The 16,032-nt window shown below is 25.8% G+C and overlaps 1 protein-coding gene across 6 annotated transcripts in view; it reads right to left on the bottom strand.

Annotated features, from left to right (window-relative positions):
• Ctns (lysosomal cystine transporter cystinosin) overlaps nucleotides 1–16,032 on the bottom strand; it is a 190,430-nt gene that overhangs the window by 12,688 nt on the left and 161,710 nt on the right. For 5 of the 6 annotated variants that reach the window (XM_075379291.1, XM_075379290.1, XM_075379294.1 and 2 more), the window contains one exon: nucleotides 147–5,701. The exons of the other annotated variant lie outside the window; for it this stretch is intronic. Coding sequence is in view for 1 of the 5 variants with exons in the window: in XM_075379293.1 (XP_075235408.1) it covers nucleotides 5,665–5,701 (37 nt within the window). In the remaining 4 variants the exon portion in view is untranslated. Of the gene's footprint in view, nucleotides 1–146; nucleotides 5,702–16,032 lie in introns of those variants that run through there. 6 annotated transcript variants of the gene reach the window in all.

Here is a 16,032-nt window from a genome sequence, read left to right as displayed (position 1 = left end):
ATAAAAGAGCCGTGTGTTCAAATATTTACAAAAATTAAACATTTTTCTCTGTTAAATAGAAAAAATTCAAAATGTCTATACAAAAGTTAATAATATTGTAAATAATAATCATTATTAACACAATAAAAATAATATAACAATAACAATAAACAAATATATATACTTTATTATTTACAAAAATCATATACAAGTAATTATACATTATTAAACAATATGATAACCCTGTAAGTAATATTATCATTATTTTTATGTATTAACATTTTATAAAATTATATTTAAACTTAACGCAGTACTGGTGAAAAAAAAAAATTAGAGGTTATGAAAGTTAATCGTCTTTTTTTTTACAATTGTTTATCAGTGATAAAGAAAAAAATCATAAATAAATTCTGAAGCTACAAAATAACAACCTCTACAGAATTATCCTAGTGATATATATAAATAAAACACAATACTGAACTGAATATCTATTTATCTTATTTTATAACTTCCAAATTAAAAAAAAGACCCCTAACTTATATTTAAATAAATAACAATATAATATCCACATACACAAAATAAATAAAGTTTTATTTACTATTATTTAATTAATTTTACAATAAAAAATAGTTTTATATAAATTTTACAAAAAATTAACATAAATATATAATATAAATTTTTACTCAAACAAAACAAGCTGTGTAATAAAACATAATTTTTACATGAAGTAGTTATTTAACATTTTGTACAATAATCAAACAATTATTTATTTTAAAGATAATTATATAAGTACACAAAAATAGTAACAAAAATCAGTTTACCTGGTCAAACATAATTTAATTATGAATAAAGTATTTCATTTATAATTACTGATAAATTAAAAAAAAAAATTAGATTTATTTGTTTATTATCTTTACATATATAAGATTAAAATTATTTATAGGCTTATTATTTTTTTTATATATTTTTTTAGATTTTAACATCTTCTGTATACATATATGTAAATAAAATTTTATATTTTTTTCTGCTTCTTTGATAACGATTTCATCATGGGTTTCTTTGATATATCAACATAAATCCTAAGACAGCATACCAAGAAGTAGCATACACCATTATTGATGAAATCTATTTAATAATTCAATGCTATATGCAGATATGTGATATATGGTTATTTAACAAATGCTTTGTAATGTTACTTGATTTTTTCATACAATATTATTTATACATACACTATTGAAGGGTTTATAGAACAGTTCTAACTAATATAATGATATATGAGATAAATAATGGAAAACTGATTTTAATACCACTTTCTACTTATATAAAATGTTAAATGTGCAAATTTAGGAATGACAGATATAGATCTAACTCTTGATTAGAGTAATTGGTTTATCTATTTTGTAACTTAACTATGATGATTCATTGAGCAATCATATCTAGCATAAAATTAAAAACAAAAAAGTTAATTAAAAAAAAATACAGTTTTGTTACAGTATATTTAAAAAAAAAAAATGTTTTGCTTTAACTGTTAACATGGTTAGAACCTCAATATTTTTTAGAAAGAAAAAATACTAGAACATTTACCTGAAAAAAGAGCTATGATGTGTCTTCTCTAAAATATTACTGCTGATAATCAAGAATTAATTGTATATAAATAAACAGTTCCATTAAAGTCATTAATTAATAGCATAATAAAAAAAATCACATATTTAAACAAACAACCTCAAAAATCACAGTTCAATTTATATATAAAAATAAAAATTTTATTAACGTTTCATGCTGTTTATTCTATACATCTAAACATATCATTTTATGAAAACATTTCTTTAAGATTTATTTTTTAATTCATTTATAATTTTTCCAGAATAAACAGAATTAATTATTATAATGTTTAATTAATTAAAGCCTGACATATCATCTAGAAAACTGCAATATTTTGTAACCTATCTACTTTATTAACTTAAACTTAAACCTATTATAACTTTAATAGATGGAAAAATGATTTTAAAATATAATAACATCTAAGTTATAGTATCTAGTTTAAAAACACACAATACCTATATAGTGACCGAGGTAAAAAAAAAAAAAATTGAATATTTTTCTTTTAAGGAAAGGAGCTGAATCTACCATTAACTATCATGAAAACACTAATAATATTTTTTACTCTAAAATTATCCAAGCTTTAACAATTAAATAAAGAACCACTCAAATTCAGACTAATGAAAACCAACTTTAATATGAATTAATAACATTTTGAATTATTTATTCTTTCTGGCAACTACCAAAACAACACCCTAATTTTATTTTTTAGACATAAGAAATGAATTTTTTAATGCGTGAAAAATGCCAATAGGGTGGATATTCAAATTTCAAAATTTAATCCAGAACCATACAATTATATAGTAAGGAAATAACAAACATCTCCATCCATTTATTTCTCTACAACTGAAAGGTAGAGAAATTATCTCTCCTATGGAGATCAAGGGAGTGGCAAAGGCGAGGACTTTTTTTACTTGATAAATTATTCACCACAGAAACTTACAGAGAAGCTTGTGTGGGAATATGGAAATTTTGTAGAGTAAGAAAAATGCCATGTCTGACCGGGATTCGAACCCAGGACCTCCAGATGAAAGGCCGAGATACAAGCAATCCCCCCTGGGGATCAGCACTTTATTGTTAAATATTTAAAAAAAACTTATTTCTTTTATGCCACCAACACAGATTGGTTGTCTAATAATTTATTTTGAAAGTACATATTACATGTGTGAAAATCATTCATAAATTGGATGAATGAACACTTAAGCAACACCAATGTCTTACAAGTAATAAAAACTTATAACAATAAAATGTAACACAAATTTTATTTCAGGAGTTTTTAAGAATAAGTATTAAAATTATGAATTAATACTATAATTTTTTCCATAAATCTTTTTTTAAAGATGAACCAGAAAAGGTATAAAAACTAAATATAATTTGAAAATGTTATATACAAAATAATATAGTACTAGGATGAAACAAAAAAGAAGCAGTTACACTCAAGAAACTTTGAAAAGTGTAACATAAGGAATAAATTGCAAGTAAAATAACACAGATGTTGTAAAGGGATGCCCATCACTGTCAGAAAATTTTGAAAGGTAAATGACATGAACATTGTTTATGTAAAAGAATAATTTAATTTTTGTAGTATTTTTTAATATTCTGTATATAATTTTTATTAAAAATCACAAGAAAAACAAGTAATTAACAAAAAAAAATATATGTAAATTACTAGAATACCTGTTTTAATTACTGAAAAATTGTGAATTGTAAATTTAAAAGGAAGTTATGTCTTAAACATGAAAGTATTTAATTTATATCTACAAGTACTGTTGATAAGAGTAATTTATAAAATTCCTTTATGAAGAATACAAAATACAAAAGTTATTCTTGTTGAGTGCTATAACTTCTCTTGTTCTTCTCATAGAGCTCCTTTGAAAATGCTAATTAAATCTAGTCATTAATTAAATGCAGGGATAAGCGAATATTATGTATATAAAATTGTTATTGATTAATAATTACAAAAAAGTAATAAAATTATTAATATTTTTAAATAAACAAAATTAATCAACATAATTTTACATTAAATATTATTTTTAATTATTATAAATAAAAATAACAACCTAGACATAAAACTTTTAAATTATACATAATTAAAGTAAAACTCAACACATTTAAACATTTATAACATGTGTCATTTATAAACAATAATTTAATAAGCATTTTTATAAATAAAACATAATTATTAACAAATTCTAAAACATTAAAAAAATATATAATAGTAATAGTTTTATACCTGAATTAAAAAAGAAATTAATCTATGATGATTCATTGCTTGAAGCTTGCCCTAGAATTGGTGACTATGAACTAGATATTTTAGTTATCATAATAATCAAATGGATAGAGAAATTCACTAGGTTACTGGTTGAAATGAATCATCATTTTACTTTCCCTACCATGTAATATTATCTAATTATTGAAAAAATAATTTCAAAAACCGTTCTATTTTTTATTTTCCTTAAAATTCAGCTTGAATAAGTGTATGAGGCTACCACTAAGTGATTAAACCATAAAAAAAGAATAATTAAAAAATAATTCTAAAAAATAGCTGTCTTAAAAGAAATAACTATCTAAAAAAAAATTTGTTGAATAAGATGCCACAGTGATCTACATTAAACTATAAGCAACTTGTCATGACAAACCACTTCTAAAAATTTTATTGTCTTTTCTACGAATAAAAAATCTCCCGTAACTAGCTTATAAAGAGAAATAAGGAGTAAAGTGGTTTCCTATTGCCTTTTTTTTTTGGTAAATATACTGCAGTATAGTAGTAAGCTAATCTCAGTATATCAAAATACAAGTGATATTCATCCACATGCGGAACACCTTTACTTAAGTAGCTAAAAAGAGAAGATCATTAATTTCAAAGAAAGTAACTCTGACTAGTGCACCTTCATGTGTGTCACAGCCATAATAGTAACAAAGAGATAAAATATAAAACACCATTGTATTAATATAAAATATTATCAATATAAATAATGTATCCCTTTCTGTCACGAAAAGTCCACATATATATATATATATATTATATACAATGCTTGAAGAGGAAAAAAGACTTAGCTAGATTTATACATTAACCAATATATAATTTTTTTTTATGAAATAATCTTATGGATTTATGTTTTCATGAGTAAGAAAGTGAACTGTTAAAAGAAAAAAATAAATATGTTCAGAAGTTTTGTTCAGTTTACTACTTCATTAGAGAAAATGTACAATTTTCATACAATAAATAAAAATATATAAATTCAAATGCTATAAAATTTAAAAACGTGAAAAAAATTGCATAATATAATTAAAACAATTCAAATTTTTTTCTACTCTAAACACATGTACCAGATACCTGTATTAAAAAAAAAATGGGAAATTAAATGTGATCAATAGTGGTTCCAACCATACTGTCCTCACCAATTACTACTGTAATCTTTATCTTTTTATTCTTCTATGAATTACATTAAATGTAGAAGACAAAAAGAAATAAAAGTAACAATTACTGAAAACTTTGTTTCGGTTAATATTAGTTTTTAAATTTTAAATTGGTTAAGTTTGTTTTAAATTAGTTTTTTAAATTCTATTAATTTAAAAGCTTTGTGACGTGAATTATTATAACTATTTCAGTCCTGGTACTTTTACATTGTACTTTTTATTTAAATAATCGGTTACCATCTAACATAAATGCATTTTATTACTTATATTAATAGATAAAAACTAAATGTAATAATAACACTATTAAATATTTAAAAAAACAATAGAAAATGAAATTTTAGTTTTCCTTTCATATACTAATACACTATTAACATTAATATTACAATGTATAACTATTTTATAATATATCCTTAATATTAAACAGGTACTTCATAAATTGATTGCTTTTGATTGCTTATGTTTTACAAACAATAAAAAAACTTTTTTTTTTAAAATACTGGTACAATGAATATTAATATATATATATATAATCATATTATGAAGTCAATTAATAAATTCTATTCATTTTTATCTTACATTATGATTTACAAACACTAATTTTTCAGACAGCAATACAGTACCCCAAGTGTATCATGATTAGATCAATTTAGATCTATACAATCCTCGATGTTATACACGGAAAGTTAAATCATATGATGAATCATTTCTGTAAAAAAAAGACATAAAAAAGAATAGATTTTAGAAGAAAAATAGAAGTTAACTAATAAAAAAATAAATTATAATAAACTATATTCCTTGTTGTATAATGTAGTATTAATATTTACATATATATTAATTCAAGGAAAATTTACAGTAAGAAGGAACATTCTATTTACAATTAAGACCATTCAACACAATAAAAAACATCAAATACGGCATTCCATATGGATAAACAACATGCAAATGCATAATTTTCTTTTATTATATTAAACATTTTTGTACTTTTTCATTTGATTAGAATAATAAACAACTATATGTTTATTATTCTACACACACACACACACACAGCAAAAATCATACATAATATAATAAAATTCAGATTGACAAGAAAAATCTGGATCATTCTGGTTTTAGAGCAAAAAAGGAACCAGAGAAGCAATAGTGATTTTATGATAGATCCTGCAGAGAAGAATGGAAATAAACAGGACATTAAATTCATCTGACTTAGAAAAAGTTATCAACAAAAGTAAGTTTGTAAAGACTAATCTTAAATATTTACAAATCACAAAGAACAGAGAAAAAAAACAGCTATAAAAAAAGCACTTGTAACCATATTGGTAGCATAGTTTAAATTTAATAACCACATTATGTTGTGTAAGGAAATTTGTAATATGTTATTTAATTACTGATGAAATGTTTACAATAAATTTCATGTAACTGATTTGATTAAATTCTCACAAATATGGTAAAAAAAAACTGCTCAAAATAGTCAAATAAGACATACCTTGTGTTCTAATTTGGTGAAATTTAGCTAAAGACTTTTAGTAAGTAATAAGTAGAAATGTATGCGATGATTCAAATATTTTAAAAATAGTCATAAATCAGCTGCATATGATGATGAAGTTGGAAATTCAACTTCATCCTCATTGTGTTGCTACGTTTTCCAAATAGTTTGGTATCTTATATGTTTTGTATAAGATAAATTTGATTGATTTTGGGCATTACAGTGGGAGTAGCAACAAAATTTGTTCCGGTTATTAAATTTTTATAAAAGATTGCACTATTAAAAAATTAATGAAAAAGTGATAAAAAAACCTAATCGTGATCCAACTTTGCTTCAATGAATCAAAGCATGGATGAATGGCTAACATATGTGATTTAAACCAAGCTACATTATCTTGATAGAAGCTTCCAATTGAGCAAAGACAAAAAACCTCATCAAGTTCAATCAAACATTGAAGTTTTTATTAATGTTTTCTTTGAATATTTTTTTATGTTTTCCATGAAATTATATTCTATGTATTTTCACCAAAAGATATATTACAATCAATGGAAGAAACTATTTGGGCATTTTACATCATTTGCATTAAGCCATCTTAAGATATAGTATAATATAGTCAGATTTGTGGAATACAATTCATGAAAATTACACCAAAATAATCTACCAATTCATATGTAATTACTTGATTTACAATTTTTAGCCTAAAATAAGGCTATCATGACTATAACAACTATATTTACCAGCTAAAGCCTCCTATGACTTTCCTTTCTGAGAATAATAAAAACTCAATGAAGGTTAACATTTTCTAATTATTTAAGACATTAAACAAGAATTGCTGAGAGAATTAAAAGCTATAAAGGAAATTACAGTTCAGAAATGTTTTGAAGATAAAAAATGAGTTGGAGTAAATGTATTTTTTCTGATAGGAATTATTTTAACATTAAAAATATAAACATACATTATAAAGGTGTTTATTAAAAAAAAAAAAAACTGTTTCAAACTTTTTAAAAAATTTCAAAAGGTTTGATTAAATTACAAAATTTTTTTGTAATTTTGGTAGTAAAGTGACAAAAATGAGCAATTCTAAGGAAGATATTAAAGTAATTCTAACACAAAAAAAGGAGAGTATTAATGAAACTTAGTGATATCAAACATAGATTTCGGTATTATAAATTTAAAAATTGTTTGAGTGTAGCATGTGGGGATTACACATACAGGACTTGAGTGTTAGATGCAAAAAAGCCCTAAACATTATAAAATGTTTATCGAACATTAATTGGGGCTCAGACAAAGAGATATTATTGAGATTGTATAAGGCATTGGTTCAATCAAAACTAGACTACGGATGTATTGTATATTCATTCGCTAGGAAGTCGCATTTAAGAAAGTTAGACGTAATTCATAATAGCGGAATAAGATATTTGACAGGTGTTTTCTGCACAAGTCCGGCGACTAGTCTAATGTCTGAAACCGGAATACTGTCACTACATTATAGAAGAGAGATCCTTTTGCTAAGATATGCAGCAAATATATGGGCTTTTCCTGCCCATATAAATAACAAACTTTTTAACAATCATCCTATGGCTGCATTATACGAACATCGTGCTACCTATTCCAGACCAGCCAGAATTAGGTACCACGAATTAAGAAGAAAATACGAAATTAGTATTCCAGAGACACTAGCAATTTCCACAAGAGAAATACCGCCGTGGCTCTTGACAGCGGTAAATAAAGGTTGGATCTCTCTCAGGGAGAAATAAAAAAGAAGCCAGCAGTTATCATCCAACAGAAATTTTTGACAACCGTCAGTAGTTACGAAGAATATATTAGAATTTATATTGATGGTTCTAAAACTGAACATGGTGTTGGATGCTCCATATATGTAAATGGAGAGGCCCACTTTTGGAAACTGCCAGATATGGCCAGTGTTTATACGGCAGAACTTACTGCCATTCAGCAAGCTCTTCGCTACACAGAACACTATTGCGAAGAGGGAGTGCTAATATGTTCCGATTCTTTAAGTGCACTTGTTGCAATTCGGAACAAGAACATTAAGGATGTCCTAATTGCAAACATCCTGTCAATTTTATACGTTCTAAATCAACAAGGACAGCGATGCGTATTTGTATGGACTCCTGGGCATGCTGATATTACAGGTAATGAAAGTGCAGACGAAGCTGCCAGAAAGGCAACAGTCTGCGATGATTTGGATGCATTTCCTGTAAGAGTGGCAGATGTTAAAAACCGTCTAACAAACATAGTAAAAAACAAGTGGAATACTGAATGGAGGAGTTTAAATACCAAATTAAACTCAGTGAAAACTTCTCCATATAAATGGAAAAGCGATGTGAAGTTGACTCGCCGTGAACAAGTAGCATTGACCAGACTTAGAATCGGTCACATGCGATTAACAAATTCATATTTGTTAACTGACGAAGAGAGACCAATGTGCGGTGTTTGTAATAAAGCACTTACAATTAAGCATCTAATAGAAGAGTGTACCGTATATGAGGACCTCAGAAAGAGGTTCCTGCTAAGAAATGATATTACTGCTGATTTAGCTAATGGAAATGAAAGAAAAATAGTTGCATATTTACATGCCAGTGGACTTCTTAAAAGTCTATAAAAATGAAAATTTAAAGCTGTGATAAAGAATCTATAAGAGGAATTTTTATATGTATGGGAGTCTCGAAGCGTAAATAGTGACGGTAGGTAGCCCTCTTGCCTAGGCCACCCTGGCTCCTCTGCATTCAAGAGCAGTGAGTCGGGATGTGTCCAATGATGGCATGGGGGACCCTCAAGGGTGGACTGAGGCGCGAGACTATGGGTAAACGCAGTGGATGCCTGTAGCCTGTATATAGGGGGAGTCAACTGCGACGGCATCCTGGCGCGACTGATATACTGCTTAACGGCGGTTCTGGTTGCCCCGAGGGTGCTAAACTAATAAATAATCAAGACAGGTAGAAGAAGATAATGGTATTGATAACTTGTATTTTTTAATTTCATGTTCATGTTCTTTGAGAACTTTATCTTAAATTTTAAGATCGGGGCCCTTTACACCCCGTAAGTGTTGTGTTTGTGTTGGTCTTTGTTATTTGTGTCTTAATGTTTTTGTGTAATTTGTGCTTTTAAATAAAATCTATGGGCCCTTTACACCCTTACATATGATGATCCTGATGGTGATACTAATTTCTTTTAAAGAATGTGACGAGGGCTAATGACCTTAACAGTTGAAAACTGTTTTTTGCTTGTAAAAAACAAGCAAAAAAAATAATAAAATAATAATAAAAATAACAATAGCACATACAGAAAAAAATGTGCACACCATATAATAATTTGAGATAATTACTTTGATAAAGATATGATAAATAACAATTATTAATAAAAATAAAATTATTTCATTAAGTAAATTTATAATATTATTTAACATTTTATTTAACAACAACAAGGAATATGTCAGTAAAATAAGAAAAATAGTTAAAATAAAACAGAAATAAAGCACGTTATTCAAGCAATGCATTAAACTAATAATAATAATAATAAAAACAAATATTCTAAATAATCTGATGATGAATTCCCCGACACATAAAAAACAAACACAATGCACAAAACTGAAAGAATAAATGTAAAAAGAAATAATAATAATAATTATAACAATAATAAATACAATTAACATATTTATTACATTGTCTCTTTACTAGAATTTCCTGTCATGCTGAAAAGTATTTCTGTACTACCAATATGTCCTTTAATTTTTTTTTAATGTTAGAGAATATATGAAACAGAATAAAAACTTGGCCACTACATCATTAAATTTATTTGACAAGGTCATATTATTATAATCATCAGATAAATAATAACTATATTACATAATAAAGTAATAATTAAAAAACAGATATTTGAGCCCTAGATGCATTATTGTATATTTAAAAATAAAATTATAAGACCTTATTATAACTTACAGGCACTTCAGGCATAAAACCTATTGTGAAGTCACTGGACAAGAACCTTCAGATTGGTAAAATGGTAGTCCCCATAAATAAATCATGCTGAGTATCTACTAATTCAGCTAGTCTCAACAAGCTTAATATAGACCTAGGAGAGTTTAATCTAAACCCATACAATAAAAAATGAGGAAGAGAAGAATCTAGAATAAAAAAAAAAGGTATAGATGGTGAGAAATAATGATATACCTATGAGTGAACCACAGAACAAGAGAAACAACCCTACTTGCAGGATAACTGAGCACACTGACAGGTATTTGTCGTTTGCATAATCCCTGAGAAGATCAGAATTTATTTATCAAGAATAGATGAATGATTTTTCATACAACTAGCTTTATAAATGCAGAAAAAAAGTTAATTTTCTTCCATGAATTAATGAGCTATTCTAGAATGTGAATAAGACTTAAAAAGGAAAATTATTGCACATCTCCAGAACTGTGTAGTGAATGTTAAGTATCTAACTGGACATAAAACTTTTAAGCCAGATTCCCTATACTTATGGCACAAAATCTAGTAAGCTCCTTTCAATTCTTACAAGAGTTCTCCAGAAGTTTGAAAATTTCTTCCCTCAAAATAAAATAATATGCCACTGTCAAATTGAATTTAAAAGCTTATTCTTGAATATTAATACTGATTCATATGATATGCTGGAAATCTTAAGTTATGTAGTATTTTTTCAAATAAAAAGTATATATCTTTAGATCTTTAGATCATCAGCTCAAGATGTGTTGATAATCAGAACCGAACAACAATATGGTGGCCAAGGGCAATATTGAGGAGCTATTCGCATTTAAAAGACTGGTTTAGCTGAACTTCAGTCTATCAACCTTCTGTATCTTCTCAACCTGTAACTTACAGAATTTTTTCAAAAGTTTTTTAAATATTATGGAAGAACAATTAGAACCCCAAATTGGAGAATTCCAGGGAGGTTTCAGAAAGGGACAGTCTTATTCAGAGCAAATCTTTAGTTTAAAAACAATTATTCGAGATTACTGCAAAAGGGGTAAAAATATTATAATCACTTTTATGGATTTTAAAAAGGCCTATGATTCAATAGAGAGTAAAGCTTTGTTCAAAATATTACAGGAATTTGGAGCAGACAATAAAATGTTGAATGTAAACGTCCTTACAAATACTTTCTCAAAAATAAAATTTCAAGGACTAAGCTCTGAACCTTTCGAAATAAAAACAGGTGTGAGGCAAGGCTGTCTATCACCCTTATTGTTTAATGTGATTTCAGAAAAAACAACTAGGGAATGGAACAAACAGATGGAAATTTTAAAGTTAGAAAATGTGAAACTACGAAATAAGGGTAAGAATCTCAAAATCAATTGTTTGGTCTTTGTAGATGATCTGGGAATTTTGTCCCTGGATATTAAAACTGCAGAAATTCAAATTAATCTTTTAAAAGTTTTAGCTGAAAAACAGGTTTATAAATCTCTTTTCAAAAAATTGAATTTATGACAAATATTAAAAATGCTCAAAACACTTTAAAACTGAATATGGAAAAATTAATAAACTTAAATATCAATTTTTTTTGTTTAACCTCTGGGACCACTGTTAAGTATTGCTTCAGAGGATGAGATGAATGACTTGTAGCCTCTGTGAAATTACCATACCTGACTTGGATTCATAACTGGGACCTCTGGATGAAAGGCCGAGATGCTACTACTCGCACCACAGAGGCTGGCAAATATCTAGTTGAAATAATTAAACCTAATGCTTTAGCTAAAGAATCAAATAAAACTAACAGCTAGTAAAATGGATCTTGCATGTTACTCCACAAAGCATTTGTACAATAAAAAATCAATTTACAAAAAAAGATTAGGCATTATAGTATACAGTTATAATACTTGAATGTTTGTCTGCCTCTGAGTGTTTATGTATGAATAACATAGACGAAATTGAAGGGCTAAGGAAGAAAGAGAAGAAAATATTAAGAAAAATATTAGGACCAGTTAAAATTGAAGAAAATAGTTTGAGGATTATAAAAAATGAAGAGATTTATAGATTTTAAGGCAGACTTTCAGATGTTATAAGGAAACGAAGACTGATTTTTTTTGGATATCTTTTCAGACTGGAAGAAAAAAGACAGATTAAAAGAAATCAAAAATCTAAAAATACTTGGTTTAATGAAGCTTTAAAGAATATGAGAGAACTAAATATCAACTGAAGAAATAATCTTAAACAGAAATAAATTTGGAAATATTATTTTAGAAAACAAGGGTTTCCAGAAAAAACCAAATAAGAAATATGACTACAGATGGAGTGAAGAGAGAAGGGGTAAAGAGATCGAGAAAGAATGAAGAATTATTGGGAAGAAAGGATGTCAAAAAAATGATTAAGATATTTATTGTGGTCCTAAGGTGGCCAATTCAAGAAGAAGAAAAGGAAGATCAACTGAATTAAATACAGAAATTTATTTCTATAAATTGAAGATCTGTTGTTTTTCCTAAATTTAAGATAATGAAAATTCTACTTTGTTTACTTTTTATTCAGTGAAAATGTGTAGACCAGATTATTTTGATAAGTAGAAAAATAATACCATAAAATGAGTTACTTATAATAATATATCTCCTAACACGTGGAGGGTGGTAAATGTTTTTAATTTAGCAGTTTAATAGTACTATAGTAGTAGCAATTTGTCTAGTTTAAATAATCTCAAGCTTGCATACTTTTTTTACATTTCCTGTAAGTATAATCATCAATGAAAAAGATTGTTTAAAAAATCTAAAAGAAATTTATTAGATTAAAAAATGATGATCATACATCTTTCAATGGCGTGTAAGATAACGATACAGAAAAGTTATAAAATTAATTTGGTTATATAACAAGTAATATAAATTAATATGATCAAATTTTCACATGCACTGTAAGTAAAGATGATTGATATGATTGTACTGTTAGAATTTTAATAAAAAAAATCATAATTTTACTGTTAATTAAAAAATAAATCATGTATAAGAAAACATGAAAAAGATAGCAGTAGTAAATAAAAAAAAAAATCTTTTATAAAATTTGAATAAATTATATAACATACAAATATAATAATTCAATATGAAATAATCAGAAATTATATTCAAAATAAGGTGGATTGTAAAAATCACGAGTATTAAAAAAACTTTTAAATTTTGGTGATGTACCTGGCAAACTGAACTGCCTGGTTTTTTTGTACCATATCTTATTACCTAAAAGGTTAACTAACAGTCAAAATTTCAATAAATTTTCCAAACAAAAATTATTTAAATTTCATTTTTATTTAATTTTTTTTCCATTGACATCTTTTACTAAAAATTCATGAAAAAACGAACTTGTAAATATCACATAAATCACAAAAAAACTATTTCCAAACATATTGAAAAAACTACTTAAAATTTTAATAACATTTCTGTTAGAATTATATGCAATTGAATTTGTTTTAATTTTGATTGTCTGAATAACTGACTAACCTGCATCCTGAATAAATAAATTTAAAAAAATGTTTTACCAAAAGAAAAAGCAGGAATAATCTTTTTTACGTTATTATTTCTGAAAGTCCTCTCTTAATCATTAAATTCCAAAACTATTTTTTTTTTTCAGAAACAGGTGAAATTTACTAGAATTTAAATTATGTAGTTAAAATATTCTCACGAGTTCATTCTTCAAGTTACATTAAAAGACTTTTTACAAATAAATAGTTATACATATATAAATTGGGCACACATTTAGGTAAATAAAACTAATGATAGAAAAACCCCTGTTATATTTTTTTATGAAATGTAAAGATAACATTAAAGTAAAATGCATCTTAGTAATAATTTATTTTTTTTTTTTTTGGGCACACAACAAAGTGTTGTTATTGTGCCCAGTAAATATTATTGACAGAGTTAACTTTAATTACATATATATTAAATAGACCGCATACTCTATGAACAACTACATGGTTTACCATACTAAAAAAAATCATAGATAGATGGAAAACTTAATTAAAATACAATTTTCTATTAAATACATTCTGATATAATGAGAGCAGTTTATCTGATTTTGAAATTAAAGTATCAAAATAAAATTTAAAATTTTCTCTAAATTCTACTCCTCAAGAATACACCTTTTATAAAAAGTGATTTAATTTCAACAGAATAATTTCCTCTAAATAATTTCAAAAAATGAGAATCATCAAAGGCTGTTAAAGAGTAAGCCTTGAACAGATTAAAAAATAGAAGATAAAAATAGAAGATAAAAATAGAAATAACAAATGTGTTGAAGCAAAAACCACTTTCTTTTTTTGAAGTTGTTTAAAAATGCATTAAAGTTTAAAAAAATTAAATGGCTAATATTTTATAGATTCTTCTATAAAACAAAGTAAGTGAAACGGTCTGCCATTATTTTATGTTGACTGTTAAAAAAAATTTATTAAACTAGAATCCTTACTACTTGTATTCAACTCTGTAAAACTATAATGAAAGGAAAATTTATAATTTTGAAAGTTTATTAATCTATTCAGCATCCAAGATACATGCATTTAAAAAAAAATAATGTTTTATTGTATGATTTGTGGATTCATGTAATTTCTCGAACGTAATGACAGTATAATAAAAGTTAAAACCTTAAATATGTTTTTAATTCTAATTTTTTTTAGTACTTAGCATTAGTTAAGTTAGTGACAGTAAGCATTAGTTAGCCCCACAAAAAAAAGCACAATTATCAGTACTAAATAGAAAAATCAAGAAAAAATTATTTTATTAAATGATTATCAAAATACTAATAAAGAAAGCATAAGACTGTTTATCATACGTAAATTCAGTTGAAATTGTTAACATAAGATTTCAACAAGAATAAAAAAAAGTAAATATTTATAACAATGACAATGTAATTGATTATATATTTTTAACTACGATTCAAGTAATTAAGGTGTAGTTGTTTTTTTAAATTAAATATCAAAAAAAAAATTCAATATCTGTTCTGTTGATTTGAATTTTGGTTTGGCTTTCTCGTTATTAAAATTTCAATATGTTATATACATGAGCAAGTAAACAAAAAAATTTACTAGTTTGATTTACTATTTGTATTAAATGTAAAAATTTTAGAAAAAGTTCAGTTTGAGCACTTGGAGAGAATATTTCAATTTTTTATATAGAATATCCAACAAAGAGGTTTATTAAATTTGATTGGCTGTAGGTAAAGTATTTTGTTTATTGACAAGTTTGGTTGAAATTTTGAATGGACATCAAAACAAGCCAAAAAACATCAACCTTTTGGCTTTTACATAAAAACAAAAAAATTATTTTTCATAATAAAGTTTTAGTGTGATTAGTGTATTTTAATCTCTTAAAAAATCTTTAATCACTCAGAATCATCAGTTTTTGTTATGATTTCATTTATCATATCTAACAGCAGCACAATGAATAAAATATATTTAAATGCATTAAATCACAATTTTTTTTATTGAATGGAAACATTGGGAATATAAGGCATTAGAAACGAATGTATTTCATTACTGCTTCACAAATATGCCCTAGTCTTTTTTTTGCCTCATAAATGTATGAGGCATCTCCTACTTTATATGCACAAGGT

The sequence above is a fragment of the Lycorma delicatula genome, chromosome 12, assembly GCF_047948215.1.
Source record: "Lycorma delicatula isolate Av1 chromosome 12, ASM4794821v1, whole genome shotgun sequence".
In the NCBI taxonomy this organism is placed as follows: Eukaryota; Metazoa; Arthropoda; class Insecta; order Hemiptera; family Fulgoridae; genus Lycorma; species Lycorma delicatula.
This window is presented reverse-complemented; position numbering and strand designations above follow the sequence as displayed.